A 27,401-nucleotide genomic window follows, 5' to 3' on the forward strand; every position below is an offset into this window, starting at 1 on the left:
GAACCCCTCTCTAGCCAGGAGTATGCAAGTATAATTAACTACTCACTGAAGCAAATTTCAAACTACCATTCATTTAATAGCCAGATTTCAAATTCCTCCGATATTTAACATTCAACTCTCTTAAGCCAGTGTGTGTAGGTTCCTACGCATTGCTGAGCCTTCAGTGATGAATTTCATATCATCCATTGTGTAGGTTCCAATAGACAGTGGACACATCAGCATTTTGATCAATGTTAAGCAATGTTCTCCATACTTTCTTGATCATAAGATCATCCAGTGGCTTGTTGAAAATGCACATTTCCAGCACCAGTGCTAGAGCTCCTGGTTCAGAGCCATCTGGGGTGTGGAGGAAAGAGACTGGAAATCTGTACTTTAAACAAATGACTGAGATTCAAAATGTGGGTAAAAACTGCTACAAATTATTCTTCCAATTTGGTGGTATGTAAGTTGGTCCTCTCTGACTCTCTTTACAATTGGGCCTGCCCAAAGAGATGGATAAGGAATTCTACTAGCTCTAGGCAGGGCATTTAATTCCTTGCTCTCTCCTAAGCCAAGTCTTCTCCACATCTATAAAGCTCTTTGTTCTGAACACTGCTGAGTTGTTTTAAAATTACCTTTTATTGAGAATTTTTGAGATGTTATTCATATTACATCTCATCCTTTTCATCCTAACAACAACCCTCTGAAACTGATTCTTGTGGTATTCCCATTTTATAGAGAGGTGAAATAAGTCAATTACGTGTTTAAGGGCATACATCTGGCAAATTGGTAGTTGGATTAAAACTCAACCTAATTCCAAGCCTGAGCTGCATCCTGCTGTGGGCTCTTGTGGCCTGTCTGTGCTGTGCTTTATGTTCTCCATTCTCTCTCTAGAACTACTGTGCCCTGAATGCAGCTCCAGAGCATCAGAGTGGAAGAATGAGAGACTTGAATGGAAGGATGTAAGGTTGGTTTTGAACACCTATAGAATTCAAAGGAAACTTGAGATTCACTCAGCTCAGCTAAGGAACTCGAGGTAATGCAAATCTCTAAGAGGTAACCAAACACTCAGTCTTCACCATTCTTGTCACTTGGCTTAAGACAGGACAAGTAGTATTGTAGATAACTACTTCTTACTACTCACTACTCACTAGAGTATAAACCCTTTGGGAGATTAGCAGTTCAAAAAATGGGCTTTCCAGAGAAACAGATTTAGTTTGAACTTTCAAGTTACTTAAACTTTCTGAGTCTTAGTTTTCCCATTTCTTAAATGGGAACATAAATACTACTTACCTTGTGAAATTGTTTTGAGGATTAAATCAAGAGTGCAGGTAAAGGGTTTCTAAGCAGATACTAAATGAGTGGCAGGCATACCATCCTCTTCCCAACATTATCTGAGAGCAAACATTTTCATATTCTCTTGTGTAGGCACTTAAAGCATTATTGTTTTTCTGCATTAAAGGGACATTCTCACAAAGAGATAAATGCATGAGGGCAAGAAGTAGTTGCAAAGAGTGTTTTGTGAAGGAATAAATGTAATGTCTAGTGTCAAAAATATTTTAAAGTGAAAGTAACTTAAAAAGCTGTCAAGACTTTGCTTCTTTAAATGGTATTTTAGATTGAGATAGGGTGGGAAAGGTAAAGAGATAGGGTAGGGTCAGGCTGACACAAGCCTATGGATATTAGAGTGGCAGCATGGCAGACATTCAGAGACCCTCATGCTAGGAGTGCAGAAAATGCATCTCCTATTGGGGGGCAGGTATGGATCTATGTAAAGATGACCCGAGTTTCCATATATGTAAATCTTGAAAAATCACTGAAGTTTCCTTATAAGCAAAATGGGGATTAAAATGTCACAAAGTTGGTATGGAAATGAAGTTTGATATGGTTATGTAAGAACTTTATTTATTCAGGTGGTAGTTTCCTTAGTAAGTTGTGATGGAAGAATATTTAGGAGCCTAGGAGGTATGTGGCCTGAATGTAGGCAGAACTATCAAGAAGAGATAAGGGGCCTCTCTGGTGACACAAGACTTAAAGATTTTGCTATCAAGTTATCTCCAGCCATGCAGCACAAGTTAGATCCCCAGCTGCCAGCTGGCCAAGGAGCTGACCCACATGGCAAAGCAGACCTCTCCTATATTGCTCTCTGCTCCCCTTAGCAGTGTAATTCAGTATGTCTGGCTGTTCTGTAACCCACTCTGTCTCTGATGAATCCTTTCATCCCTTCCCCCTCCCTCCCGCACCTCTGGCCTATAACTCAGTTCTTGTATGCCTAAATAGATAAATCTTTTCTTTAAAAGTTTTATTTATTTTTGTGTACAGAACTGGGGTACAGGCTGTTGCTGTGCTGTGCTGTAACCTGTTGCGCCAACAGGGAGGGCCCAGATAAACAAATTATAAAAAAAAAAAAAAAAAAATTATAAAAAAAAAAAGGGAAGAGATTAGAAGAGGAGAAAAAAATGTGAATGGAAAAATGCTGGGATCCTAGCATGTTGACTAGTATTAGAGATTCCCTAGGAAGCTATATGAACTTCATGGAGTTCGTTTTCCGTCTATAAGTCCCAGCAAAGGAGAGGACTCCTTTGACATTTATGGAATCAACCAGTAATGATGGAGGAAACCGACCCATTTTCTGGTTAGCCTTACCAGATCAATCAATAACATGAAAGAAGTGCCTTCTCTCTGTACAAAAGATGGGTCTGTATTTTTATAAAGCCACCAATGCAAAATGCATTATTGGAGAATCAGTTGACAAGTATCTAAGATAATGAGACATTTCTAGTAACTTTCCACGATATGAAAAAAGAACTTAAAAAAGTCAAATATGTTTACAAGAAGTAAAACAAATTCCAGTCATTTTTTAAATTCTAAACTCTATGGAATTCATTTTATTAGAATCTGTGGCCTCTTCAGCCATGTCTTCTTATATCCTATGTCCTTTTTGACCTCATTTATGAGAATATTATACTGTCTGGCCTGTTATTAACATTATCTTATTCTGTGCCACAAGAGGCAAAGAAACTCATTTTCAGAATTTCATTTGAGTCATTTGTGAAATTGCATATTACTATTTGTTACCATTTCTAGCAGTTCTTTAACATTTTCTTCCTCAACTGGGTATTGTCATTTATGCAAGTGACCTCTGTTTATAGGTCAAGAGGGAATTGTTTCTATCAGAGTAAGGATAAAGACAGGAACATATATTCTTCATGTTATTTGGTTTCAAATGGATGTATATTAGAAGCTTGAGTTACAGAAGATATTGATGTGGAACTCAAGGAAGTAGCAAAAGACAGAACAAAAAGGTATCTTATCCATATGTTTGTAAATGTCAAAGACCAAGACTAAGACCGTAGGATAGCTTATAAAGAATGGGCTGCACATGCTGCTTGCTCTTTGCCCAGGTGGTTCATTTCAACCACAGGCTAGTATAACCAGTCAAGCAGTCAGGATGCTCAGGTACCAGGTCTACCTTGCTGCTTATGTTCTCAGGCCCTCTAGTGATGGCTCTAGTCACACACATGTCAATAAATATGTGCACAGCTTATACTGAGACAAGAAACTAGCAGTTTTTCCATTCAGCAATATTCAGGCTCTATAGGACAAAGATTGCCTTGGTTTATAAAACAATTGGGAAAAAAATGGTACAGCAGAGAAAGCAGATAAGTAGACAAAATTCGATTGGAACTTTCATTCTGCCCTACACACATTAAGTTTCTTACATATGAAATGTCTCTCTGAGTCACAGTTTCCCCATCTGTAAAGCAGAGACAGCTATAGGAAAGTTGTGAGGATTAAATGAAATTTGCAGTGACCCAACTTGTGCACATCTGTGTACTATGGTGCTTGGACTGCAAAGATGCTAAATGAATTGTAGATCCACTTTCATTTCCACAAAGTACAGATCCTAGAGAGCGCTACTTAAATCCAACTCTCAGACATGGAATTCTATTTTATGAATCACGACTTAACGGGCAGTTGAGATAACCTCTGACTCGGGCAGTTGGTGATCCCACCTCTTCCATTCATCTCTACCAATTGAAGAGACCCTCATGCAGGTGTAACGAGTCTTTCCCTTTTAATTCCACAAGTTTAGGGTTTCATCTCTCAGCCTCTTAAAACAGATCTATTAATACCCACATAATATGAAGAACAAGCCTGATCCTTGTACTCTGGAACAGGTAAGAAGATCCCAGGACATAAATACTACCATAACCTCAGACTCACAAAAGAAAGTGCGACAGCCCAAAGCCATCCTGTGACACTATTTTAGTCCTTTACAGGACACCCCCTCTCCTCTCCTCTCACACATTTGCTCTCTTGCCTTCTATAGCATCTTATCTGTTTGTTTCCCCTCTTGGCAGTTTTTTCCCCTCCTACAGAACATCCCTTTTTGCCTCTGATCTTCCCTAGTTGAAACCTTCAAATATTTGGGGAATGTGTGGGTAGTCCTAGGTGGGTGCTGTGGACACTGTGGGACATGGGGGAAACTGGAAAGACAAGATGTGCACTATACAGTCACACCATAGCACAGGCAGTGTTGACAGTGGGATGAGAGCAAGTGGGGGCAGCGTATACCTTCCACTGTATTGGTCTTCGATTTTATTCAGGCTCTCAGTTATGTGATATGTAAGAGTAGTAGACAGAGAAAGGGCAGGATGAAAAATTGAAGGACACACTTATGAAGTGTCTTTTTCTTCCTCCTGCAGGAAAATGTTTATGTCTTATGCCAACTTCCCATGCTTTCCCAGGTGTCTTATCTCATCATGCAATTTCATTCATTAATATAATCATAAAAGATAGTAAATTAATATCATCATATAATTAACATCATCATATAAAATGATTGAATTTCAACAATCAAATGCATTAGTCACAAAGGAAGCAGGCTTGTGAGGTATCTCATTCAATTTATTTCACATGGTGAGAACTTCCTATGGTAGGCTATTAAAGGGGGAGACAGGTCTTTTGATGCCATAGTTATGTGGGTTCTTCTTTTGGTACCTCATGAGTGAGGTGGGGACAAGACTGGGACCTTGCTCAACAGAGGCACAATTCTCAATGCTAAACTTCAGGTGCTTTATGGCCCAGACATTGGTATTAACTGTCTCAAGACTCCTTTCTTATTTTGGTCATTGCTCAGTTAGAGTTGGAATAATTACTCTTCCCACGCACAGCATTAAGCTAGGCAAAGGTTCCATCCTTAAGGTACTTTATCTTAATCCATAGGGTGACTCACAAGGAAATGTACTCATTCCCATTCATACTCTTTGCTTAATCTTCCCTGCAATGAGGTTTCCTTGTATAATAATCTGCTTCTGTGGGTGTTGGGGGGGATCTTTAAAAAGAGAACATGGTGTTCCTGTGAGTGGAATGCCTCTGGAGGAAACATTACAGCAAAGAGAACTCTAGCTGGTTGAGCAAAAGTTTGTCTCACAGGTGGCAGGAGAGTTGGGGGTTGTAGATGTTATATCCTGACATCCAAGCTGTCTTTGTTTTCCTTCCTCCCCGCCTCAGGTTGTCTCCACTCCACAGCTGGCTTTTAAGGGTTAGTTTTTAGTGTGGCATCATCTTTGTCGCCACAAAGGCTCATGCCTGAAATACCTTCATTATAATTTCTGTTCCAGAGGTATCTTGTTAACAAGCAAGTACCACCAAATGGAACTGATTTTTCATCATTTAAAATTTTCTCCTTAAGTTGGAAAGAATTAAGGGGCATATAGGTACTGGGTACCTGGAGAAACACCCAGAAGGAACAGGGAGGCTGAGATTGGCAAAGATAAGCATCTTGTCCTTTGCAGTTCCTCACAGGATGGATCTCTTCAGCTACACACCTGTCCCTCAAAACGAACTAATCTGCTTCAAGGATCAGGAAACTGCCTTACAACTTGAGGGAATCCAGAATCCTGGCTTTAATGAAAACTGAACGGTGAGTTATGTGGTAGCTATTTTTAATACCCACTGTTTATAAAGTAGGTGACTCTTTATATTTGGGCCTAATAATCCTTTTAAATCCAGTGCACACTAATGTCCCTTTAGGTTGTTTTTAGCAAAACCCCAAATACTTGAGACTGGAACTTTAGGTTTCCTCCAAGTGCCAATATAATCTTCCTCTATCAGAGATCTGGAGTCACAACTGGATCAAGAACTAAGTTCCTTATGTCATCTGTATGGATAGTTTGGTGATTAATTATGCACAAATGCAGCACTGGGATCTCAACGTTTTCTGGAACGCCTGCCATTTTCCTTTGGGTTTTCGCTGTCAATGATCACAGTAAATTAAAGCCCACAGCTTAGGACCCTGTAAAGCTGGGGAAAACGAAAGCAATCACTAGAGGGCGCTCGCCTGAGGTATGAACTGGAGAAAGGTGCAAGGAAAAGAGGGGCGCCGCGGCAACCGAGACAAAGATTTCTCGCCAGGTGCTTCCTAACAGTAGGTGAGTTTGAGGAGGTTCCTGAGATCTTTGCACTAACGCAAAAAGCCTGCTCAGCCAGCCCCTTTAAAAACCTACACCTTCCAGCTCCTGATCACGGTGGTGTGGTCTTGCCCTTCTAGGGGTTACCTGCCTGCGCTTGCAATGAAGGAATGAAGGGTTGGGCAAACCCAGAGCTCTCCAGTTTCATCACAGAATTCTTAAATAGTCAGATTTCTATACTTAATGATGCCGAAGCCCAGAGTCCTTTTCAAGCCCAGAGTCTAAGAAGTGCGCCTTAAAGTGTGGGTCCTCAGCAGGCAACATCAGTTCCAGCCTCATCCAGACTTGGCTCGAAATGCACATTCTCAGCTCCCACCCTCCCCCAGACCTCTTAAATTCGACATGAGAAACGGGGGCGCCATTATGTGCTTTGCTGCCTCTAGTATGTTAGTGAGTTGTTCGAAGGTAACAGCTCCTGCGCTGGGTCTATCTCCTGCCCTCCACCCGGGTGAATGTGGACTGCCAGGTAGGGAGTCCGTTTAAATCCCAAATCTCTGGGCCGGCACTCAGCGGTCACGTGGGCTCTAGAAGGCTTCTCCCTCCGCGCTCCACGTCTTTAAAAGGAATGAGAGACTTGTTAAGTCGCGAGTGGTCTTTGCAGCGGCTCTGCTACTAGACCGGTTTTTGACACGCACTTCTCGGTCCCTGAGGCGAGGCGGTCCTAAGCCCGAGGCTTCGAGAACCGCTTCTGGGAACTTGCAGGACGCTGAGGCGGCGGCGGGCACCTGGTGGGAGGGGCCGCGCGGGGCTGAGGCGGGCACGGGAGCTGCGGGAAAAGGCTGGCGCTCGGGGGCTGGACTGCGCCTGGCGCTTACTCTGCAGCTGGGAGCCTCCTGCCAGGTGCCGAGTTAACTCCTGCAGAAGCAAGCGTACGAGTTTCAGAGAACGCTACGCTGTTGACCTGTGAGGTAGGTGGCCCCTCGTTCAAGGTGTGCCTTAATGGTCTAACTTTCGGTTTGAAATCTTGCGGAGGGAAACAGGTAAATATTGAAACAGTAAAGGGCTCCTTCTTAAAAACAAACAAACGAAAAAGCAACAGCAACGAAAACTACTGGAGACAGATACTTCATGCTCTTTATTAAAAGAGGTGCATTCAAAACGCCAACAAGTTAGTTTACTAGGTTGTGCCTGTAAGATCTGGGCTGGTCGTCTTTTGAAACGAAACGATTCTGGATTTCCTTTCTGAATTTCCTGACAGTAGGTGGATGACGACAGTGGGGGTAGGAACAGGGACATTCAAGCTGGAGTTTTGCTGACCTGGGAAGATGTGTGCGTATCGGGAAGATGACCGGTGTTTTAACATGTATTTAACGGGCATTCTCTAGTCATGTTAGAAAGCAGACTTATTCCTTTCCTGGGAGGATTGGACAAGATGAAGGTCTGGTGCGCTCTATTTGCTGTAGAGAAAAAAGCTGTTGCTATTAGCTCTCTGTATTGCTGGAGGTATTAATACTGTTTTTCTGAAAAACAAGACTTTGGATTTGAGTGAAGTTCTATGTAGGAAAATAAAGTTGACTCAGTTTTACTTACTTTTAAAAAAGCAACGCTTTGGCGTGATCCCATTTGGAGGAAAGATCTCTTGCCTATTTTAGATTTCTAGTATTTACATGGGTACTCTCCATTAGGAATTTTTACTTTTTTATATGTTTCTAATTTCATTGTGGCTGTTTTCCCTTGTGTGGAGAAAGATGTTTTGTTGTTTAAAAAGTGAATGTGTGAAAAAGTTTTGTCTTTGTCCTGTAAGTTTATGAGAAGTAAACAAGTAAATGTACAGTAACCATAAAGAACATTACATGCTGTGGTGGGTGTGGTGTATAAGGTACATCTGAAGAGGCAAATCATATACAGTATTGTAAACCAGTGTTACCCCAGTAAAGAAAATTGAGGAAATGGTGATGAGAAGGAAACAAAGAAAGAATAGTATACTTATTCTTTGGCTCCTATTTTTCCTGTAGAAAATCTGTTCCTGCATACATCCTTGTAAGAGGGAAGATGTAAAAGATCTGTTCATCAATAGGTGTTAAAAGCATAAACCTTAATCTTTCATTTACCTTCAAAGTATTTTTTTCCTTTGAATTATCTGACACATTCTTATTTCAAACATAGCCAGCCTCCTGTTACACTTGAGGGATATGTTTCTGAAATTGATTAAAAACACATTGAAGACACATTTCATAGTGATTCTGAAGGACTTTTGTCAATCTAATCACTTTTCACATTCTCAAAATTTATAATATAAAAAGTAAAATTTAGTTGTAAGTCAAACCTTAAAAATATAGTTAGTATTTAATAGATGTTAACATTTACTAAAAGATGTTACCATCTATTAAATGTCCATTTTAAAGAATAAGAAACTGTAATTTTATGTATGTGTATCTAACAAGAAATGATTGAAAACACATCTTGTGATGATTCTAGTTCATAGTTTGAGTAATTTAATATATTTTTAGTTATATATGTACTAATTGCATAGAATACTGAAGATTACTTGAATAATTTCCTTTTATTTTTTTATAATTACAATGGAACTATAAAGAATTTTACCTTTGAAATTAGATTTCATAATTAAGTGGTTGGCATGTTGCTTTAGATATAACTTTTCTGAAAAGTCAGGCTTATTGCAGTATAATTTACATAAAGTCCAGCCTCTTTTGTGGCCCTCTATGAATTTTGGCAGTTGTATATAGCCATATAATCATCTCCATAATCAAGACAGAACAGTTTTCCCCAAAAGGCCCCTTTATAGTCAACACCTTCCTTCCATTGCCAGCCCCTGGAAATCACTGATCTGTATACTGATTTTATCATTTTTCTCATCTATATATTTTTTACTTAGAAATAATTGCCTTTTCTCAAAAGAAAATCTCAAGTTACCTCATCCTTTTGGGGGGAGGATGAATCAGATTGTGTGTGTGTGTGTGTGTGTTTTTAATCCTGTATATTTGAGATATACTGAGGCAAAAACAATTCTATTTTGCAAATGGAAAACTGACTTGGGCTATATTGGGCTAGATTTAATTCTTAGCAAGTTCAGATTCCATTGTGGTTTAAAGCCTTTGGACGTCTAAACAAGCCTTTAAAATATGTTGTGTTTATGAATTTTAGTAGACTGCATGGTTCCTTTATTTTCTTGGCATTTAAAATATTTTACGTAGAGAGTAAAAGAGCAATTGAAAATGACTGAGACAATTAAAATAAAAAATGATGTGACTGTGATAGCTTAAGTTAAAATATTCTCCGTAATAGGAACTAAGTTCTGTGCTGATTTGCCGATGTCAGGGATTTTTTTTCATTCTGTGCTTCTGTTTTGAAATCTAGTTTTTCCTGAAGAATGTGGTGCAACATCTCTTGTAAAATAATATTCTTTATTATTTAATACACTAACAGGATTCTGTTATCACTAAGCTCTTCTAATGATGTCAGATTGAAGTCTGTTTTCTTTTTCCTTTGTGCTTTGGAAAAAACCCCAAGAACCTGTATTTAAAAAATTTTTATTTTAAATACACAACTTAATCTTTCAGAGAACTATGGTGGCAATAACTAGTAGTATATGCCGAGTAGAAATTCTGAGGCACCGACAAACTGGAGAGTTGGTATTTCTAGCTGGAATTGTTATCACTCTCGATAATTAAGGACTTTTCACAGGGAATCTTTGTACTGATACACTTGAGTGAGGACAGGAGAATGAGAGTCACCTGGAAAGACATATCACTGGACTTGTCTATGTTCAAAACAAGCCTGCAACCTTTTTCTGGCAAATGTTTCCTCTTCTATAGTGAAACTCATAATTGGTAGAGGAGTTGAGTATACTCAGTTGAACTGTATTTTCCACATCACTTCAATCATTGTAACATAATCTCTCACAAAATGCAGCTTTATGCTTGAAATTCATTATTATACTAGGCATGTGTGGAAAATCTAGAAATGTTGATTGGTCTGTTTATGTGAGGTGTGTATTTTCTCTGCAGAGTCATAGTGGTACCTGATTGGATGGGTGGATCTTGGCATTTGCCATTTGTGGTGTGTGTCTGAGAGGTCATTTTAGCACTTTTGGTCTGAGAATGAAAATTGTGGGTTAAAATGAATGTAGGAATTGATTCTTTGCTCCTGAGACATCATAGTTGTGTGTTACTTCCAGCTGGCAATGGGAAGTATGAATTTCAAGTTCATGGCTTTCCATGCTACTCCTCATGCTATCACTTTGGGTGAGACATCTGTTTATAAAAAGGCCTAATGAAAGGAAAAGATAACAGTGGTTTTCTGGTTGTTGAATGTGTTGTCTTTGCTGAGCTATTGATACTAAAACTATTTGAGCAATGTAAAGTTGAGGCAATATGAAATGCAGTAATACCTTGATTGAACAAAATGTTCAGTGTTTTTCTATTTAAACACTTTAATTGATTTTTCTCATTGAGTGTTTAAATGTCTTGTTCAATTCATTAGTCCAAAATTCACTGCTTTCCCACTTCATAATTTCCTGAATATAACTTGATCTTCATTTGATGGTTAAGATTTTTGAATTTGTTCTTATTAGTTTACCTTAAGTAGCACTTTGGTGGACCACACTAACCTTTGGATATGCTTTTTATTTATTAGATAAACCAACTTGTTTTGATGTAGCTTTAAATATCATACAAAATTTAATTGTTACCACCAGTTTCCACTTTATAATTCCTGAATATAATTGGTTACACATGTTACCCTAAGTATTTTGCTTTTCAATTGTTATAATGTATATGGCTTAAGTTGTGTTCAACTGCATTTGGCAAGAAGTGCTCATATGATATAGCAAAAGCAGTGTACTAAAATACAATTGCCAAGACAATATCAAAAGGATAAGCACAGTGAGCAGCTGAGTGTGTAGGTGGGTTGAAATAGGACAGGTGGAAGTAGGATCGCAATACTGTCAGCCCTGGAGTTGCCATCTAAAGTTTATCAGTGACCTGATAAAATGCCAATTCCTTTGGTCTTTCCTATAGTCAACCACTTAAACCTAGGTCATTTCTATGGTTCTACAAATGTTTTCAAGCATTTGTTGAAAACCCTTCCTTGAGAGACAAACTGTGGCCTAAGCATACAGTGGAATATTATTCAACTTTTGAGGGAAGGATATTCCGATATTTGCTACATGGATGAAAATTGAGGTTGTGATGGTAAACAAAGTAAGTCAATAAAAAGACAAATACTGTATGATTTCACTTATGTGAGGTAATGAGTAGTCAAATCCATAGAAACAGAGTAGAATGGTGGTTTCCAGGGACTGAGGGTAGGAAAGCACAGGGGAGCTGTTCTATAGTATGAAGTTGGTTGGATAGTAGTGTGACTGTCCTTAACACTACTGAACTGTACTTTTCAAAATGATTTAAGATGATAAGTTTAATTTTAAATATACTGGAATTTTTTAAAACTTAGAAGTTACTACTTTATGAGCTACTGAATCCAACCCATAAGTAAGGGGGAGGATAGACTCCGCCTTTTGGGGGGAGGAGAGTTAAAGACTGAACTGAAAATTGAGGTTGTGATGGTAAACAAAAATAAAACCTCTATAGATAATTTGTGTTTTGAACACAAACAGCTTCAAATGAAAATGTCACAGCTTTAGGAAACCATGTTGCCTACATAAGGAAGTAGCTGAAATATTGAAGATGGAGAACTTCTAAAGACAATTTTCTTTACTGAACTTCTAAAGACAATTTTCTTTATTAATGGATCATGTTATTCAGCTTTCTAAACTTTTTTTAAGCTTCCATTTTTAGTCTCACAGGGCCCACCTGTGACTATGCAGGTGTTTCTCTTTCCCAACCTTTTCCTTTAGTAGAGCAAGAACAGAGGTCCTCCTGCCCACCTGTGACCTGTGACCTGTTACCATGCTGGTGCTTCTCTTCCCTGACCCTCTCCTTTACAAAGCAGCTAGCCTCCCAAGGCTGCCACCTGCGACTCTGCAGGCCCCTTTTTAGCAAAACTGTCCCTTTTGGAGGCAGCTCTTTCTGCCCACTTGTATCTATGCAAGTGTCCTTTTCTTTTCTATTTCATTTTTCATAATAAACCGTTTGGATTAAAAAAAAAAACAAACCTCAAACCTACAGAAAAGTGAGAAGCCTGATATAAGTGTGCATGCGTCCACCCACCATCTACATGCAGTAATTGTTAACATTTTGACTTATTTGCCCTATCTATTTGTTCTGTAACTATCCCAGGCTGGATAGGTTCATCTTGGTTCAGGCAGTTTGAAAAAGAATCTTGGAGCCTTGGTATCATCCCCACAGGTTAGAGGAGACAAGCCAGCAGGGAGACAGCAACTTGGGCCCCCGGGCAAATCCAGATATGTTCTTTCCTCTCGTAGCTGTTCTCTGATGCTCTCCATTGCTCTCCCACGCACAGCCCTCTGCTACCTTGTTCTGTATTACAGGCTCAGCTTTGTTCACTTACACATGCCCATACCACACTTCACATCAGGCATACGAGTAAGCCCACAGGTGTCGATCATTGATGCTAATGGCAGGAGGGCGGGAAAACCCTGATAATTTCTGTTTACTGTACACTAGTCTAGCTGTGTATTTCAACATCTACTTTCTTTCCAAAGGCTTCTGAACTATTTATTTGACATTCTTTTGTAAAGAAGAATTTCTCTTATATCTTGGTATAAATTACAGATCCTCTTTAAAAGGCAGGGTACAGGCTTAATTCTTTTCCCTTAATTGCTGATTTTCAGAGCGAGAAACTGATACTGTAATCAGTTGCAATGGCAGCAAAGGCTTTCCTTTTTCTTTTGAATGTCACTGTGGACTCATAGTTCAAAAGATAAAAGCACATCTAATTTTGCTGTATATTGCTAAATCCCATGAGGTTGTACCATTTTGTACTCCCACCATCAATGCAGGAGACAGTCCCTATGTTTCCATAGCCTCAGCAAGGGAGTCTGTTCTCAAATATTTGAATTTTTGCCAAACCTGGTAAGTGACAAGTGGTATTTTAGTGTAGTTTTAATTTGTATGTGGTATGTACAAGGTCCAACACCTTTTTAAAATATTGAGAGGTACTTGCCACCTTTTTTCTCTCTCCTATCTGTTCATATCTTTTGCCTATTTGCCTATTGAATTTTTGGCCTTTTTCATTGTGATTTAAGATCTCTCAGAGGAAGTGATTCTGCCACTAATTAGCAGAGATGTTCTCTGATTTCACCAGGGCAGAGCTGGTTTGTGGTTGCTGGGCAAGCAATAAGCTATCCTCAGGATACAGATGCAGAGACAGTCGTCAGCATCTCAGGTTATGTCCTGGAGCCCAGGCACCCTGGGACAGCCGTCTTCAGAGTATGCAAGTTCAGGGCGAGATGGCTTGCTGGAAGAAGGCCTAATCTGGGCACAGTCTGGACAGGTGACTGCAGAAAGGTTATTGCCACACTGAAACTGCAAGTTTGTAGAGAGACTTCATTCTGGATGTGGTTGGTATAAGCTCTATTGGATGGTCTCACATTAAACTGCTAACTTCTGTCCTTGCCAGAAATCATTGCAACCTCTTTCTCCTGCAGTGTTCCCGCAGCACCTTTTCTGGAGAAAGTTTAACAGTGTGTTCACAGTAAAGGAATTTTTGTTGTCTCATAGGGCATATATTGAAGGGAGTATACAAAGCTGAAGCATTACAGTGATAATAGACAGTTACCTTGGTCTGTCTATTCCTTGTATTTACTATCAGTAGTTCACAGTGTATTTGAATATCTATGAGTGCTAGCAGTACTCACTGATCTGCTCTTTTAGGGTTTTCTTGTTTAATTTTTTCCACTTAGTTTAATTAGTTTACTCTCCCTCCTCCAAAAAAAACCTTGCTGGTATTTTCATTTACTTTTTTTTTTTAATTTAAAAGGTATTTTACAGCAGATTCTCATAGTTTAAAAAAATAACAAAAGCAAGGAAGAAGTAAATAAAGAGGTCCATACCTCACATTCTTACTCATGTGAGGTTAATGTTTGTGTGTGATCTTAATAAAAGTGTGAATACTCTGAATAGGTATTCTATAGCTTAAGAAAAAATAGGTATAGCTCTAACTTGAAAATGTTTTGCTTTTCTTTACAGGAATTACATATGCCTGTGTGACATTAAGGACATTATAATGTCCCTTTGTGCCTCTTCTCACAAGGAGTTTTCTCAGCTACTACCTATTCAAGACATGGATATAAAAAATTCACCATCGAGCCTTAACTCTCCTGCTTCCTACAACTGCAGTCAACCCATTCTGCCAGTGGATCATGGCCCCATATATATACCATCTTCCTATGTGGAGAGCCGCCATGAATATTCGGCCATGGCATTCTATAGCCCTACTGTGGTGAATTACACTATTCCCAGTAGTTCCAATCATTCCGAAAGTGGGCCTGGTCAGCAAACCACAAGTTCAAATGTGTTGTGGCCAAGTCCTGGGCATCTCTCTCCTTTAGCCATCCATTGCCAGCCATCACTTCTATACGCAGAACCTCAAAAGAGTTCCTGGTGTGAAGCAAGATCACTAGAACATAACTTGCCTATAAACAGGTAAACCCAATCTTCATCCTGAATCATATTTCATAGGTATCATTCAGAGCTTTATGATTTAGTGAGAGGATATTTATTGTAATGATCTCTATTTTCAATCTCATAAGTTACTGTGTAACTAAAACATGATATTCTGAATAATAGAATATTTTGATATAATTCTATTTTAAAAGTTGAAATTATAATTCTATTTAAAAAGCCCTCCTTGGTGGCATAAGGGGTTAAAGCGCAGCACTGCAAGTGAGCTGTGGACACTTCAGTGTGAGTTCCCCCACCCTGGAGGTGACCCACATGTCCTGGCAGACCTCTCCTGAGCCACCCACACTGTTCCCCTTAGCAGTGTGCTTCATCGTCCATCTGTCTGTTCTGCTCCCCACTCTGTCTCTGGTAAATCCTCTCACCACCTCTGCACCTCTGGCCAGTACCTTAGTTCTGTGTACATAAATAAATAAATCTTTAAAAAAAAGTTGAAATTGTTGATCTGGGTTGTGGGAAATATTACTATCAAAAGTATTGTCTTTAGATAATATAAATTGAACTTAAATCATCTTTCTCTTGATTAAGTGACTAGGGTTTTAAAAAAATCTTTCAAGATAGACTTGCCTTGTGATAACAATTTAATGTTTACAATGAATTTTTTCTAGGATAAAAGTAACTGGCAGTATTATAACTTAAATATTAGACATGAGAAGCGTGGAAGAGAGATAATTGGTACAAGTCTTATAACAAACTAGAACAACATTTTATAAATATGAGAAGAAACTATTTAAAGGTAGACTTTAGCTGAAATTTCTTGAAATTAAGTTTATTAATTTGCACTTTACTTTCCTCTGTGGATGCCCTTGCCCCTCTACCTAGCACTGAGCGCCTGCCTCCTGCATGAAATGCTGCTTCTCCCTCCCCCTCATGCCTGCTACCCCCACCAATATTCATCTTAGAATAACCTGTAGTCTATTTGTTACTCATCTTAAAGTATTTTCATTTTAGAGATTTATCTTAAATTGCAGAATAAAAATTTTTGTGCCTCATTTAAAGGGAAGCTCTGAATGACTGTTTAACTGTTGGGAATGACTGATACTTGAAAGTGGTGAGGGGAATTAAGTCTTGCCCATGCAATGTTGAACTCTGGTAACTATGGAAGATTACTGCATGCCCTACTTTACTCCTGCCTGAGGAGGAGACTCAAGCTGGTCATTAACTACCCTCAAATGTGTACTCCGGAGCTGTCACTGGCCTGTAGTTCCCAGCGCTCACCCACCTTGCAAAGATGGCTCACCTAACCACTTTCAAGCACTGGTTGTTCTCTACCATGTGACTCTTCCTAGACCTGATAACAGTGACAAAGATTTTGCTTCATCAGATTTTTGGAATATAATCATATGCACCCTGGATGGCATAGAGATTAAAAGTTTCACTTTTCTCCTTAATGCTCTTTTACAATGGATGTTTTCTTTGTCAGAGAGACACTGAAAAGGAAGGTTAGTGGGAGCAGTTGCACCAGCCCTGTTACTAGTCCAAAGAAGGATGCCCATTTCTGTGCCGTCTGCAGTGATTACGCATCAGGATATCACTATGGAGTCTGGTCCTGTGAAGGATGTAAGGCCTTTTTTAAAAGAAGCATTCAAGGTACAAGAGTGTTGTGAGCTGCTGCTTTAATTTTATAGTTTCACTTTCAAAGAATTTTGCAGATGACTTAGCAGATATTGAATCTTTGGTGATTTGGTTCACAGAATACTTGAGCAGTTTAGAAGAGCATGTGTGCTGAGAGGAGGGACAGATCGCTTCATGTGTAGGGCACTTAATCTTTAATTGCAGATTTCAGCCCCAAACTCGAATGGGTCTTCCCCACCTCCCCTACCACCCATTATTTTCTGGGAAGAAGATAGCTCTTGGAAAAATGTGTTTGCTAGGATTTGCAGATTGTTTCTTCCTTTAATTTTATGTTTAACATCTGACATGATTAACAGTCATGATGGTGGGCTGACTGCTGAGGAAGAGGGAATAAATACGCTTTATGGAAACTGGCTAAAATCAGCAATCAACTACAGTGGACTTGAAAGCTGATTTAGAGATCTGTCTTACCCTGGATGAGTGGAACCTACATTCAGTTTCTTTACTTTCTGGTCTGGGTTTAGACTGCTTCCCTACCCTTCTCCAAATTCTGGCTGGAGTGGGTGGTGCTTGTTTTTTAACCTCCCTTTTAATCAATTTCAAATTGCTTCCACCTGGTTTCAAGGCCGATCTGCTCATCCCTTCACATGTCCTTGCCAGCCCTAATTCACCAGTCATGTTCTATCTCTCTGCTCTTTAACCCTCCCTCAGCATACCTCCTCCCTGGAAATATCCTCTGTTCCTATCTGAGAGTGCCCTTCCCTTTTCGAGGAAAACCTTGTTTTTAACCAGCTAAGGAAAACAACCTTAAAGGAATTCCTAGCATACAGATGGCAAACATCAATAAACTAAATTATCTCACTCACTCATAACTGTAGATTAAAACATTTTACCTTAAGCAGAGAAACTGTTAGAATACAGGGGTGATAGGGGGAGAATATTAGTAAATAGACCCTCTGAATGGCCATCTTTGTCCTAGACCGTCTAGTTAGTAGCTCTGTGGCTTCCCAGCATCTTCCCTCCTTGTGAAATGAGACACTCAAGAGTTGTTCTAAAAATCAAATGAAATTGGTTGTGTGAAAATACTTGGTCAATTTAAACATGCAAATTTAAGATTTTCTAGTATTCTAATGGTTCTCTATTCAGAAATAGAAAGTAAAGAATCTTTGTTTTCTTCTTTGTTATTACTCTTCTAATCTTATTTACTCTACTTCCTCTAAGGTTTTCATAGTTAGGTATAACACTGTCCATTATTTCCAAATTTTCTCATTAAAACGGAAAACAACACATAAAAGGAAGCATCTATCATCAACTATTACCAGAAAAATTTTTGCTTTTATAATAGTTTTTCATCCTACATTTAACATATTCAGTGATTAAGTATTTATATTTATGGTAATTGTAGTAGTAGTTTAATTTTTTTAAAAGTCAATTATTTTGTGTAGAAGAACTGGGGTGCATATGGTGGGTGGAGGCTGTAATAGTATTCAACTGAGACAGATTGGGGAGCAGAACAGGCAGATTGACAGAAACACACTGCTAAGTGGAGCAGTGGGTGAGACAGGAGAGGTTTGCCTCACCATGTGTGGGTTAGTTCCCTCTCAAACTCAGGCCATAGCAGTGATAGCATTGAAAATTAACCCCAGGTCACCAGGGAAGCCAGATAATTGTATTTTATAGGGTTAGGTCCAGGTTCCTGCTATGTGTGATAAAAATAACTCAAATTTTCTTAAATTCAGAATTGAACTCTTGATATGATAGCCATTCTCTACCTTACTGAAGTTACAGAATTAATCCCTTAAGGAAATTTTGACCAACTACAACTAAATGCATCTTTGAAACGAGCCTTTTAGTTCGATGTTGGAAGAAAATCTTTCTTGCTTGAAATATCTTTGAATTGGAGACAGTAGCTGATCACAATGAAAATTAAGTTTCCCCCACTTTCTCCATGTCTTTCTTACAGCATCAGCCAAGAATGTATTAAGAAGAAAGGGGAAGGGATGTCACATTCTAAATGTGCAAAAGGGAAAGAGTTATTGTTCTTAATAATGGTTTGATCCTTCAATGATTATTTCTTTGGACTCTTCACACTTGTGTGCCCTGTGATATAAACACATTGTAATAACTGAAAGTGACTGCTGAATTCTTTTAGGGTATTGAATGAAATGAGAAAAATGTTCTTCTCTTAAATGGTCAATTTTATTCATATTGGTTTATTTTTTGATTTTTTAAATTGAGGCTACATTAGTTTGCAACACTGCATGAGTAAGATGCATATTCTGTCCCTATCATTTTGCCTTTGCTAGAATGTCATAATTGAATCACGAATATATAATCTTTTTTTCACTCACAAGGATGCTTTTAATATTTATCTGTTTTATTTATCTGTAATTCATTTCTTTTTCTTACTAAGTAATATTCCAATTCTATACAGGCATACCACATTTTGCTCACTTGAGTTCAAGTTTTGTGCTATTTTGAATAGAACTGCTATAAATATGTAAGCATATCTCTTTTTGTAGATATTTTTGTGTTTCTCTTGGCTAAATACTTAGGAGTAAACATGTCACTTGTGTGATAAAGTGTATACTTAACTGACATGCAAACATAGCTGACTATTTTCCAAAGTGTTTGAACCATTTTTTTTATTAATGAGCAGTGATGTATGAAAGTTCTTATTGTTCCATAACCTTGTCAAAACTTAAATCTTAAATTTTAAGCTTTTCATTGGGAATAGTTATATCTCATTGTGGTTTTAATTTGCATGTTCATGATTACTAATACTTTGAGTATCTTGTGTTTGTTGAAAAAAATAGTCATCTGTTGACTTACCATTTTTGTGTAGTACCTTATGCTTTTAAGTAAATTTATCATGAAATTTAATACCTATCAATATTCATGCTTCCCATTTTAAAAAGTTGTTTTCTCCCCTTTTTTTTCTTATGACAAACATTAGAATAATTATATTAAAAAATTAGAATACGGCCCTCCCTGGTGGTGTAGCGGGTTAAAGCACCGCACTAAGACGCTAAAGCCACTTCCACATGAGTTCGATCCCCACCTGCCCCAGAGGTGAGCCATATGGCGTGGCAGACCTCTCCTGGCCCACCCGCTGCTCCCCTCAGCAGTATGCTTTGACAGTCTGCCTGTTCTGCCCCCCCACTGTCTCTGGTGAATTCTCTCACCACCCCGGCACCTCTGACCTGTACCCCAGTTCTGTATGCACAAATAAATCTTTTTTAAAAAAAAATTAGAATAATTGTATGAAGTGACTTCCCATCCTTAATGGGAGGAAACTAGTATTTTTAATCTGAGGAATCATTGTAAAAGACTACACATCAGAAACATCTTAGATATCTACTTATTTAGGTTTTTTACATATAAAATTAATCTTATAGGTATCTGACACACTTTCCATAATTTTTTTTTCTTTTGTCTGCTTATTTTATGGCCACATGTAGTAGTAATTATTACTGTTTTATTTCACAACTCATTTTCATTTTTATATTCAGAATGACCTTTAGCTATTGTCCTTTGATAGTTAAAATCTATTTGTAGCTCATGAACCTTCAACTCTACTTCTTAAGACTTCAGAAACTGAGTTTTAAGGGGGAAGCTCTAGTAGCCTAAAAGCTATATTGAAGATTCATTTTAGAGACATATATTCCATTACTTGAGACTCATTTGACCTTGAACTGAGAAGGATTTCCTAAGGGAACAAAACACAAGGTAGATGCCTGCTGTGGAAGTATAATAGTACTGGGAGGATGTTGGTGATAAACATTGCTCTATTTTTAAATTAAGACAACTGGAAGACTAAGATTAAAATCAGGTCTTCTGATTTGAAGTCCAAAGTTGTCACTTCCTTTCATAAAGTTGGATATTAATATGTGTTCAGACTTAATACCCTTGCAGAGAGGACAAAGAAAACCTTTTTTAACTATAAAAGTGCATTTACCAGTAAAATTTTATATTTTAACTTAAAAGAGTTACATATTTTTGCTTGAACTTTCCTTTTGGTTCTGTTAGTATGAAATATCTTCTTGAACTATTGCATGAGAGAAAGAAACCCGCTTTAGTTGGTGAGGTTTGAGGAGGACTACTTTTTCTTTTTGCCAGAAGTGAGGTCAGTTACCTAACCTTCTTGAATAAGACATTTTCTAGGCAATTTTTAAATTGAGCATGAAATAAGTGCTGAGAAAAAGAACCATTAGTTGTCCTTTAAATGTTTATTGTTATGAATCTTATAAAACCAGTAAGGATACCATCATGTAAAATTCTTAGAATTTTTTCATTTGTGAAAAGATTGCTATTGCTATGGAAAGCATTGTGGGACCATATTGGCTTTCTAACTATAAAACACTGTGCCCTAAAATACAATAGAAAATGTCTGATTATAAATATACTTTGGCTTTTAAAAACATAACTTACATCAGAAGACATTAGAATTATAAAGAATAATTGAATTTTTTGAATAAATGAGAATTAAAGCAATAGCAAGATAATATTTCCCCTTAAAAATTTAAAAACCCACCTTATCTTACCTATTCTTGAGTATTATAGAACCACTGTGAAGATAAGGTGGAGTTGCGCCCTTGGGTAGATTACATTATATAGCTCTTTCAGGAATGGAAGAAAGCAAATGGCATGTTGTGAACTGCCTTTGGACAAAGAATAGCAAGAGCCTGTGGGAGCTAAGAGCAGTACTCAGCCAACAGGTAGCAAGAAAACAGGAACCTCAGTCCCATAATGGCAAGGGACTAATTCTATCAATAACTTAAATGAACTTGGAAGATGACCTGAATTTCAGATGATACCCTGGTTCAGCCATCATCTGAGTGCAGCTGAATGAGGCCTTGAGCAGAGTGTCAGCTGCACTGTATCTGGACTTCTAACTCCTGGAAACCATGAGATTATACATTTGTTTGGTTTTAAGCTTATAAGTTCATAGCAGCATATTAAGTGGCATAGAAACCAAAACTTTAAAAAGACAAATGAATTGAGCTTGTTTTTTTACTTATAAAATGGGATTAAGTAAAATGTTGATGAATAGTTGATGAATAGGTGGGGGCAGGTTTTGTTTCCTGTACGTGACTCCTGTGGATGGTCACTTGAGAGAGTGGTTGGTGCTTCCCTGGGAGTGATGTGTATTCTGATGCTCCTAGAGTTGTGTAGTCTGTGCCAGCCACCTCAGGGTGTAGTGATAAAGCTACAAACAACTGAATTTTTGTTTGTTTTGTTGAACAAATGTTACTGGAATCTACATAAAGTGGGGGAGGATTATAAAACTTGATTATGATCCAAACATGGAACCATGATTTGGAGGGGGCAGTTTAAAATTTGATGAGTTGGAAAAAGTAAAGTTAATTTTAGGACTTAAAGCACTGGTATTTGGAATATAGATAAATTTCACTAGTGTATGGATATTTGTATATATTTTCATGAATTAGCTATTTTGTTTGAGAAATCAATGGGAGTACTTTCTTCAATGAATCTCAAACTTAGTATATGAAAATATGCAAATGCAACATAATCCTTTTTCCCCTTGAATAATTTGAGAATAGATTACCAATGTTATACCCCTCTTTCATTCTCTCCTCCCTACCTCCCATTATTTTAACTTGTATTTCCTATATAGCCACAACACTGAAAAATTATTCTAGACTAAAGGACAGAGGCCAAAGACTTAACAGTGACATGCACAGTACTGCAGATGGCACTAATAGGACACATGGCACAGTTTAGACAAGTGTGAGATTAGATTGTAGTAATGCTACAATCCTCCATGGGAAATGAGGGTTGTTGCATTACTACTGTCTAATTTGGATGTTCACATTGTCCCAGATTTGGCCACTAAGGAGCCCCTTAAACTGGCTGCTGTTTCCTTTTTTGTCCTATAATTCATGCACTGTTCTTTACTTCTGACACAAGGTATTTGAGGCTTACCTTTTATTTTCTGTTCAGTGTTGGAATAAGCTGTTTCTCCAAGGAGCCCTATTTCCTTTTGGTGGGGAACATTTACAAACCAAGATACAAGTGCTAGTTTCCTCATAGCTCTTAGGACATCCCAGGTGCTTTCAGGGGATAGTTAAGGAATATACTTATTTCGGTATGTAGGGTGTGTGTGCTTGCATGTATGGAAATATATATGGACATGAAATACATGAATACACAGATGTATATAATTTAAAGATTAATTTTTAAATTTAGAGTTATTTAGTAATAATTTTAAAAGAATGATTCTGAAACAAACCCCTGTATAACTAATGCTCAAGAAATGACATTAGCTATCTCCAGAGCCCCAGAATCCCCCTGGGTGATGCTGCTTGTCCCAGCTTCTTTTCCTCTCTCCAGAAGTAAGATAATCATAACTTCTACCTTCCTTGCCACCTATGCATGCTTCTCTAAAAAATATCATTTTCTCCATTTTGAACTTTACATGAATGGAGTATTCTCTTTATTCTTTTGTGAGTTGTTTCTTTTATGACTTCTCATTTATCACAGATTCATTTCCAATATTGAAATTCTGGACCATTGTAGGCTTAATGTAAGAAATTCAGGTCATATTATTCATTAAAAAGGCAATTAAGGGCATTCTCTGGTCATGCAGCAGGTTAAGGCACAGCACTAAGAAGCTAGAGCCACTTCAGCTTGAGTTTGATCCCCACCCCGGAGGTGACCCACATGGCGCGGCAGACCTCTCCTGACCCACCTGCTGCTCCCCTTAGCAGTATACTTCGTCAGTCCACCTGTTCTCCCCACTCTGTCTCTAGTGAATCCTCTCACCACCTCTGTACCTCTGGCCTGTATCCCAGTTCTGTATGCATAAATAAATCTTAAAAAAATTAAAAAGACAAGAAGTAGTCACCAAATTCCCAATTGCTTTTCCTTTTCAAATACTTTTTTATAATTCACATTTCATAACTCTCAGGTCTTTTAGATTTTTCCATCCTCCCTACCAATACCTGATACAGCAACCTCATCTCTGTTTTAAACAATAAAATATGCTTACCAGGTCTTGAGGCCTCTATCAATTTTCCTACCTCTAATCCATTCTCAATACAGCAGCCGAAATAATTTTTAAAAGGGGAGTTTTCTTATTTTCTTGCATGAGAGAATGAAGAAAAGCCTGATTATCTTAGAGATTGCTGTATAATCAGTGCTTTATTAAAATGAACATTATTTTTTCTTATTTATGGGCTTATGAGTTGGTTGTGTCAGGACTCTGGTTGAATTCATGCTGTTCCATATCTCCATATTTTCCTTGAATTGCTGGTTACCTGAGGCATCCTGGGCTAAGCCAGACAGTTGGAGCATCACATCTATTGGTAGACACCTGGATAATTTGCCAGTTTCCTCAGTTTCAGTCGATGGATAATTATAATTGCAAGATCAGAAGGACGAGGGAGTGAAGAACTGAGAACCATTGTCAACAGTTACTTTGTTTACTAATTTCTTCACTTGTCCTTTTATCGACCAGTTTAATCTGTACTTGACTGTGAATTCCTATGAAAATGCCATGCTAAATCTCAAAAGAGGGATAGATGTAAAAGAATCATAGCAGTTGAACCTGGTAATACACAAGTACAAGTCTTTAAGGAGTTCTGTGATATGGAGCAAATCAATCCTAGGCCATTCTCAGTTTCCATGTCCAAAGGGTAATAATATCTCTAAATGATCCCTTGAGAATTGTAAGAACATGCAAAGAATAGCCAATTAGTCAAAAACCAGAATAGGTAATAATTATAGGTTTCCTTTACTCAATAAGGCACCCCTGAGACTCAACTTTGGTCTTTGTACCTGTATCTGTCATTAACATGTACTTTATTCCTCAGCAGGATAGCAGTATTAGTTGTTGACTAGAAGGAAATTTAATTGAAATATTGTTTAAGTATAAACTTTATTTTTTTTTCCTCTGCTGTAGGACATAATGATTACATTTGTCCAGCTACAAATCAGTGTACTATAGATAAGAACAGGCGCAAAAGCTGCCAGGCCTGCCGACTTCGGAAGTGTTATGAAGTTGGAATGGTCAAGTGTGGTGAGTGGTCATGTCCATTTTTATTGTGAGACATGTTGAAAGCAATGTCAGAGTGAGGATGGTCTGGGGCACTGAGGACATAGAACTTGGATGAAAGGATATTTAGTCATGATCTTAAAGTATTTGCACACTGTCACATTGGGGCATAACCTGTACTACCCTATAGTGTTGAGGACAAAAGTAAAGTGAATGGGAATAAATGACAGGAGGTAGAGTTTGGTCAAATATAAGGGAAGAACATCCTATAATTTAAGTGGTATGATAATGATTCAGAAGCTTATTTTTGTTTTATTTTAGTTCATCTCATCTTTAGCTCACTATATACCACATATAAGTTAAATTTTATTAGTGTTTGCTTTATGAGTGCCTCACTTTGTGGCCTGTTTGAAAGAAGCTGAAAATCTAGAGTGTCATGTGTCATGGTTGTGGTTTACATGAGAGTTGGGGGGAGTACTGTGATTTAAATTGGCAGAGGTGCTTAAAGTAAAAACCTTGGCCATCTGACAAAAGATCACAAATATGGTTCATATTTTACCTCAAACAGTATTTTAAGCTGAGTATATAATATACACAGGTGGTGTGTGTGTGTGTGTGTGTGTGTGTGTGTGTATGCAAAGATGTAGTGAAATACTAATCTTAGAACAAGAATGCCTTTATTGTAGCAGGATTTCTTGGGCCGCTGTAGTCCCTATATTTCAGGACCATGGTCAGCAGTACATGTACATTCAGCTTGTAGGTTGGAAGATCTTTGCGGACTAGCCTCTCAGGCTCTGGGAGTCTCAGATTTTATTTATTTTCACTAACTGTGACACAGATGGCTTGACATTTCTGATCCTCCATTTTCTTACCTCAGAGGTGTAGATACCAGCCTCCCTGACTTTTGTGAGGCTACACTAGGAAACATATATAAAGACCTAGCACAGTGTCTGGCACTCAATTTTAGCTTGCTTTCCTTTTACTCTCCCTCATTGAAAAGGTCATATGAGTTATGTCACAATGCAGTCTCAAAAGGCAAAGTGCAGAAATGTAGTGAAAAGTTTTCATGGAAAAGGGAATGAGAGAAAGGGTCATTGAATAATGTCCTTGGGTAGTGCTCTCTGAAGAAAAAAAAATCGGAGATTACAGAAGAAAGGAGGTGATTAGCATGAAAATGACTGGATATTTAATTCTTTGCTGACCACAGGAAAAGACCATAGGCATGAATCTTCTCAGCCATTCCCCACTCCTTTCCCAGCACTCTTCTCATCTGCCTTTCCCATACCCTCCATCCACATTCTTCTCTTCTATCCATCTTGGAGGACTAGGGATTTGGCCTGTATTCCACATCCTCTTATACACATCTTACAAGTTTTCTTTTTAGTCATAAATCATGACTTCTGTAATCATCTTTTTTCTTTTTTTAAAAAATTGTTTATTGAGGTAAAGTTGGTTTACATCATTGAATATTGGGGATTGTAGGTTTAAACCTCTACAAATGTTTATTTTCACACCATATCCCACTGATGCCTTAGTAATCCTACACATACTCCATTGAATTACCTTTTTCTTCTGAATTTCCAATCTTCTCTTTCCTACTGAAGTATTAATATTATTGGAGGGCTATCAATCCAGACTCACTTCAGGGACAGAGCTTCATTGTAAGGATACACTGAAATGTAAGTAAGCAGGAATATAGCCTGAATGTCCATGTATTTGGTCGTATTCCTGAGATAGGACTGTATCTCTACATTGTTTAGGTGCCATCTCTTCATTTACTATATGTACTGGTGAAAGGAATTTGATAGGAAGTTTAAAGTACTAACTGTCTTCAGACTGCTAGGGTTCATATCTTGCCTCTGCCCTTTCCTAGCTTTTCTTCCCCTGGCAAGTTACCTGAGGCCTCTTGTACCTGGTTCCTCCTCTGTACATTAGAAATAGTAATAGCACCTGCCCTTAGGGGGTTGTCACAATGAGATATCTATGTTCAGTACACAGTGTCTGCACATAGATGCTTCCAATTGATGTTAGCTGCCACTATTTTCATTTACAACCATCATCATCATCATCATCATCATCATCATCTTTTTTCTGGGACTATGTGTATCACCTTCTAATATCGGGAACCCCTATTTAGCAGTTTCACATAACTTCACTCAGAAGTACAGAGTGACTCTACCTAGGTCACAGTGTCAAAGCCACAACACTAGAAATTTTCTTCATAGAGGAATGTGAGCTCCTTCCTCACTAAGGGTTTTATTGTGCTGTATCTAGAATCCTCAGGACTCAGTAAAGGACTTACTTAGTATACATAGGACTGCGAGTGAAAGTAGATAAAAAAATACATGAATGTATGGATTCAAGACCTTTTACTTTGTATGTAAACTTGCTTTGTAAACTCCTTATCCTCATATATTCTACAAAAACAAATGTGTGATCAGAAAAGTGTTTTCTTAAATACATTTTGTTACATTTTACCCTGGGGATATAACTGATATTAAATATCTACAGCATTCTGATTATTGATAAAAAATGTTTTAGGCTTTTAATTCTTTTAGCAATAAATTTGACTTAAAAACCCGTAGATGGAAACAGCCGTTCCTTGTATTGATATATTTTCTTGGAAGTCAATATTTAAATATGCTCATACTTCCTAACTAAAAATTTTTTTTAACATATGGACAATTGAGTTTAGTGAACAAACATAATAGGGGTTGTATAGAAAAGTAGGGATTGTGTAGGATTTTACTTGTAGATTGTTTTTATGGGAGAATTCATCTAACAGTTTCCATG

At 38.0% G+C, this 27,401-nt stretch overlaps 1 protein-coding gene across 2 annotated transcripts in view; it reads left to right on the forward strand.

The window, feature by feature from the left end:
• The first annotated feature begins 14,603 nt into the window (after positions 1-14,603).
• Positions 14,604-27,401, forward strand: part of ESR2 (estrogen receptor 2 (ER beta)) — a 37,992-nt gene continuing 25,194 nt past the window's right edge. The window contains exons 1-3 of one of the 2 annotated variants that reach the window (XM_004682083.2): positions 14,604-14,980; positions 16,440-16,606; positions 24,516-24,632. In XM_004682083.2, coding sequence (XP_004682140.2) covers positions 14,619-14,980; positions 16,440-16,606; positions 24,516-24,632 — 646 coding nt within the window. In that variant the 5' untranslated portion in view covers positions 14,604-14,618. The remainder of the gene's footprint in view (positions 14,981-16,439; positions 16,607-24,515; positions 24,633-27,401) is intronic. The other variant, XM_012724711.1, reaches the window with a different exon arrangement.

The sequence above is a fragment of the Condylura cristata genome, unplaced genomic scaffold (genome assembly GCF_000260355.1).
Source record: "Condylura cristata isolate star-nosed mole 26May11 unplaced genomic scaffold, ConCri1.0 scaffold00013, whole genome shotgun sequence".
Lineage (NCBI taxonomy): Eukaryota > Metazoa > Chordata > Mammalia > Eulipotyphla > Talpidae > Condylura > Condylura cristata.